Source organism: Mus caroli, chromosome X (assembly GCF_900094665.2).
Source record: "Mus caroli chromosome X, CAROLI_EIJ_v1.1, whole genome shotgun sequence".
NCBI classification, from domain to species: Eukaryota; Metazoa; Chordata; class Mammalia; order Rodentia; family Muridae; genus Mus; species Mus caroli.
Genome location: NC_034589.1, coordinates 103579588 through 103585118, shown reverse-complemented (window position 1 = coordinate 103585118; position 5531 = coordinate 103579588). Strand labels below are relative to the sequence as shown.

At 42.8% G+C, this 5531-nt stretch overlaps 1 protein-coding gene across 1 annotated transcript; it reads right to left on the bottom strand.

Moving 5' to 3' along the window:
* Window positions 1–392: 392 nt before the first annotated feature.
* LOC110286731 (importin subunit alpha-1-like) lies at window positions 393–3758 on the bottom strand. Its single transcript, XM_021153303.1, is given in 4 exon segments — window positions 393–1727; window positions 3115–3117; window positions 3524–3634; window positions 3636–3758. Coding segments are annotated over 4 exon segments (1572 nt in total).
* Between the last annotated feature and the right edge of the window lie 1773 nt (window positions 3759–5531).

Below are 5531 nucleotides of genomic sequence, written 5' to 3'. Positions count from 1 at the left end.
TATGAATTTTTGTTTCATTTTTTGATATTATAATTTATTAAAACATGTCCCCCTTCCTTTCTTCTCTCCAAATACTCCTATATAGACCTGCACATTTTACTTCAAATTCTTTCAGAGCTCCATTTGGCACTATTTTTTTTTAAAGAATGGAACTTTAATCTTTATTTACAGGACATGAAAGGATACGAAATTCCACATAGAAATAAATTTGGAGGACAGCTTCATAGAGTATGTACAGTTTATAACTGTTCAAGTATAGTTTCTTTTGTAAAAAGTGCTACAATAACAAACCACATTTAAAAAGAGTGCTTAGTAGAGAGACAGTAAGACAAATCTATGAGAACACAGAATAGCACAGCACATAGCTAACAACTTTGTGCCTTGGCTGGACATTAGAAGTTAAAGGTCCCAGGAGCTCCATCCTGAAGTTGGAAGGCGAAGCCTTCAGAGGTAGTTTCTGGCACCACATTTTGATCTTCCTCTTCCTCCACTGAGAAGTACTTCTCAATTAACTTCAATGAGGCCCTGCATACAGACTCGTTTTCATGGCTCTGTAGTGCTTCAATTTTATCCAAGCCTCCACATTCTTCAATCATTATACTGAGCTTTTCTGTCTCACCTAGTTTCTCTGCAGCCTGAAAGATATTTGAAATGGCATCAAGAATAACCTGAATAATCTTGGTAACTTTTGCACTCAAGAGGTTCATCAAAGGTTCTATTATCCCACAATGAATGAGATACACAATCTTTTCAACAGTCCTACCACTGGTATAGTTGGTTATAGCCCATGTGGCCGCCTTCTGTGTCTTAAAGTCTACCTTAGAGAGGAAACCAGCAAGAAAGTGGACTAGGCCGTGATTCACAACTTGCTGTATCTGGTACTGGCGTCCAGCTATAATGTTCGACATTGTCCATGTGGCCTCCTTCTGAATATTAGTTTTGGGGTTTGTTAGCAGGCTGGGAAAGACTGCAAGTGCTCCTGCATCTATCACTTTCTGAGTCTGTTCTTCTGTTCCAGTGACAATATTCCCTATGTCTCTTAGTGCGGAAGTCACAGTGGGCAGTTCAGTAGCTCCTAGAAGCTTCACAAGTTGGGGAACAACTCCTTTCTTCACAACCATCTCAATGCGCTCATTTGGACCATCAGTCAGGTAGGAAATGGCCCAGCAGGAATCTGCTAATACTTCTGGATCATTGTGGTGCAGGAGTCGAACTAAAGTAGGAAGAATCTATTCAACAGCGTCTAAGGGAGGTGCAGGGTTCTTGTTTCTACAAAGGTTTGAAAGCGTCCAGGTAAGATTACATAAGTAACCACATGCCAAGGATGACAGATCAGGAACTGCAAGAAGTGCCAACAGTGGGTCAATAGCACCGTGTTTGATAACTAAGTCTAGGAAAGCTGAACCATCACCTGCAATGTTTCCAAGAGCCCAAACAGCTTGCTCTCTGAAGTGAGCATGGAGAGATGCCAAGAGAGAAATAAATGCTGGGATAGCACCTCCATCCACCACAGATTTGGTCTGTTCAGATGTTCCAGAAGCAATGTTGGTGAGTGCCCAAGCAGACTCAAACTGAATAGAACTACAACCAGTTTTGCCCAAGAAGGACATAAATTTTGGGATCAAACCAGCCCTGATGATGTTGTCTATAGAAAGCAATTTCAGAGCAGCTTGAGTAGTTTGGAGCTGGCTTTCCAAATTGTTACTGTTTATGCCTTTAACAATGTCCTCCGCACCCCAGCAGAAGAAGCTGAAAGCAGAGCTCTCCGACCTGTCGGCCATGGAAGACGCCTTGGACGAGTTGATTAAAGATTGTGCTCAGCAACTGTTGGAGTTAACAGATGACAAGGAAAATGAAAGACTAGCGTATGTAACCTATCAGGATATTCACGGCATTCAAGCTTTCCATGAACAGATTGTCATTGCAGTGAAGGCTCCAGAGGAAACCAGACTGGGTGTTCCAGCTCCCAGAGAAGATTCTATCACAGTACATATTAGGAGCACCAAAGNACCCATTGATGTATATTTGTGTGAAGTAGAACAGAACCATTCAAATGGTAAAACCACTGATGGAATAGGAGCCTCTCCATCTAAAAGCAGCCATCCACAATGCCCAGAGAAAGAAGACCAGCCTCCTCAGTGAGTGAAGAACTCAGAGCGAGCGGCTGGTAGCAGTGCAGAGTGACGAAGGTCTTTGGAGCATCCCGAGTGGGTGAATCATGTGCCCCATCCAGTGTGGGTGAATCATGTGCCCATCGTTTGATTCTCAGCAATAAGTCTCCTCGGAGTGCTTGTGCTCTTATCGTAGACTGGTGGCCGCACTGAAGGCCAGTAGTATTCTTCCGAGTCACCTCCGGCACGGGTTCCTGATGGGTTCCTCAACCAGAATCAGCTCTCCAGATAATTCTTTGCTGCCTTTGGTCAGTGAAATAGACCTCTTGCNTCCTGAAATCATGTTATCACAAAGACTAGCACAAGGACAGACAGCTGGACAGCTGGTCGTGGACTGTGCCCTGCCCTGATGGATAGTGTTTGCCTCACAGAAGAATTGCCTTACACTNGTTCACATTTGCAGTTAGGTGTTGTGCACTGGTGAGGTGCACACACGNGGCCAAATGTGGCGCCTTTGTATATATCTGTATCATGTTTAGATGACTTACGAAATATGTGTGAGTGACACTTAGACCCTAGAACACCCAAAATAATGTATGTAGGGAAAATGACAGACAGATCTCTAGTTTCTCAGTTCCCGTAACTTATTAGAACNCTCTGGATGGGGATGAGAGAGTTTTCTAAAGTTTTACATGTAGAAGTTTCANAGATGCCTGTACATTTAGGTTCATATACTTAAAGTATTTTAATACGCTCCCCAGTGCTACAATTGGAGCCACAAACTTCTTGAATTTTAATCTGCCTACAGAGTCATTATGTCCCAGAAGATTGGTGACATGACTCAAAGCATTGTGGGAAAGTACAGAATTTCATCTGGCAACAGATCAGTTCACTACAATGTGATTTGGTCCTAGTGAAGTTAAAAGCATTATTCCGCTTTTTGTGAGCAGATTTTACAATGTGTTTCTGTGTGCAGCCTTGCTCTTCAGTCAGGGGGCCTTACCTCCTGTGCATTGTACCCCGCCTCAGCTCTCAGCCCGCCTTCCCAATCACCTAGCGCACTCTACCTCAGTGGGTAAGTAAGTCACTTACCTCTCTTTGCCTCAGTCATTTACCACTAGACTGTGAGCTCCGTGACAGACGTTTGTTCATAGTGGCTCTCAGCGCCTTGTACCACGCCTAGTCCAAAACAACTGCCCAGTGAATGTCTAGCAAACTCGTGAGTGAACGAGTGCAATGTGGGGCTGATGGAACCTGGACTGTTGGTGTCTGGGAAGCATCATTAGTGTGGTAAAACTCTCTTGCTTTACAAAAGATTCGAAGCAGCTTGAAATAACAATCATGTATACAAAGTAGAGATCCAAAATTAAAGTATTAAAAAAGTAAAAAAAAAAAAAAAAACCAAAGTCCACAACAGACCAATTTACAGTACCCTGGTTGTTCTGGTTTTCTTGTAGTGGAGAAGTATCATCATCAGGAAAGGAGCTGACGTTTCTCCTTTTCAGCATCTGCTCATCTTTTTTTAGCTTTCCTGAGTTCCACATTAACTTCTATTCCGCAGCGACACATTTCTGTACTGTCCTTCCACTTGTTCTTGACTCTGTTAAGTCGAGCAGCTGGTAAGTTAGCATTCTCTTTCAGGAACATGGCTGCAGGAAGAAGGAGGAAAGCTGTACAGCGGCTGTGCAGGGCACTCAAGCTGCGGGTAGACAGCTGTGGAAACATCTGCTACCCTTCAACCCTCAGACTTCGTCTGGTACTATTTTTTAAGAACTAGGAAATTCAACAATTTTGCAGGATAAAACATAAACCTAAACAATCAAAACATTCTATGCATCAAAAATACAATACATGTAAATGATATTAAGAGAGTTACTCTTCTTAAATTTGATGAATGGCACAATTTGAAATAAATTTTTTTTTCTACCTCTGTTTTCTTATTTTTTTAATTTATTTTTTATTAGGTATTTTCCTCATTTACATTTTCAATGCTATCCCAAAAGTCCCCCATATCCACCACCCCCCCCCAGTCCCCTACCCAACTACTCCCCCTTTTTGGCCCTGGGGTTCCCCTCTACTGGGGCATATAAAGTTTGCAAGTCCAATGGGCCTCTCTTTGCAGTGATGGCTGACTAGGCCATCTTTTGATACATATGCAGCTAGAGAAAAGAGCTCTGGGGTACTGGTTAGTTCATATTGTTGTTCCACTTATAGGGTTGCAGTTCCCTTTAGCTCCTTGGGTAATTAAATATATGTTTATTAATTTATTTTTTTTGTCTAAAACTCTTTTTATTTTTTATTTATTTCTTTTTAATTTTTAATATTTTTTATTACATATTTTCCTCAATTACATTTCCAATGCTATCCCAAAAGTCCCCCATACCCCCCCACATCCCTACCCACTCATTCCCATTCTTTTGGCCCTGGCATTCCCCTATATTGGGGCATATAAAGTTTGCAAGTCCAATGGGCCTCTCTTTCCAGAGATGGCCAACTAGGCCATCTTTCAATACATATGCAGCTAGAGACAAGAGCTCCGGGGTACTGGTTAGTTCATCATGTTGTTCCAACGATAGGGTTGCAGATCCATTTAGCTCCTTGGGTACTTTCTCTAGCTTCTCAATTGGGAGCCCTGTGATAATCCAATAGCTGACTGTGAGCATCCACTTCTGTGTTTGCTAGGCCCCGGCATAGTCTCACAAGAGACAGCTATATTTGGGTCCTTTCAGCAAAATCTTNAAAATGACAGACAGATCTCTAGTTTCTCAGTTCCCGTAACTTATTAGAACCCTCTGGATGGGGATGAGAGAGTTTTCTAAAGTTTTACATGTAGAAGTTTCACAGATGCCTGTACATTTAGGTTCATATACTTAAAGTATTTTAATACGCTCCCCAGTGCTACAATTGGAGCCACAAACTTCTTGATTTTTAAGCTGCCTACAGAGTCATCATGTCCCAGAAGATTGGTGGCATGCCTCAAAGCATTGTGGGAAAGTACAGAATTTCATCTGGCAACAGATCAGTTCACTACAATGTGATTTGGTCCTGGTGAAGTAAAAGCATTATTCCGCTTTTTGTGAGCAGATTTTACAATGTGTCTCTGTGTGCAGCCTTGCTCTTCAGTCAGGGGGCCTTACCTCCTGTGCATTGTACCCCGCCTCAGCTCTCAGCCCGCCTTCCCAATCACCTAGCGCGCTCTACCTCAGTGGGTAAGTAAGTCACNTACCTCTCTGTGCCTCAGTTGCCTNAGTCATTTACCACTAGACTGTGAGCTCCGTGAGAGACGTTTGTTCATAGTGGCTCTCAGCGCCTTGTACCACGCCTAGTCCAAAACAAGTGCCCAGTGAATGTCTAGCAAACTCGTGAGTGAACGAGTGCAATGTGGGGCTGATGGAACCTGGATTGTTGNTGTACAGGAGT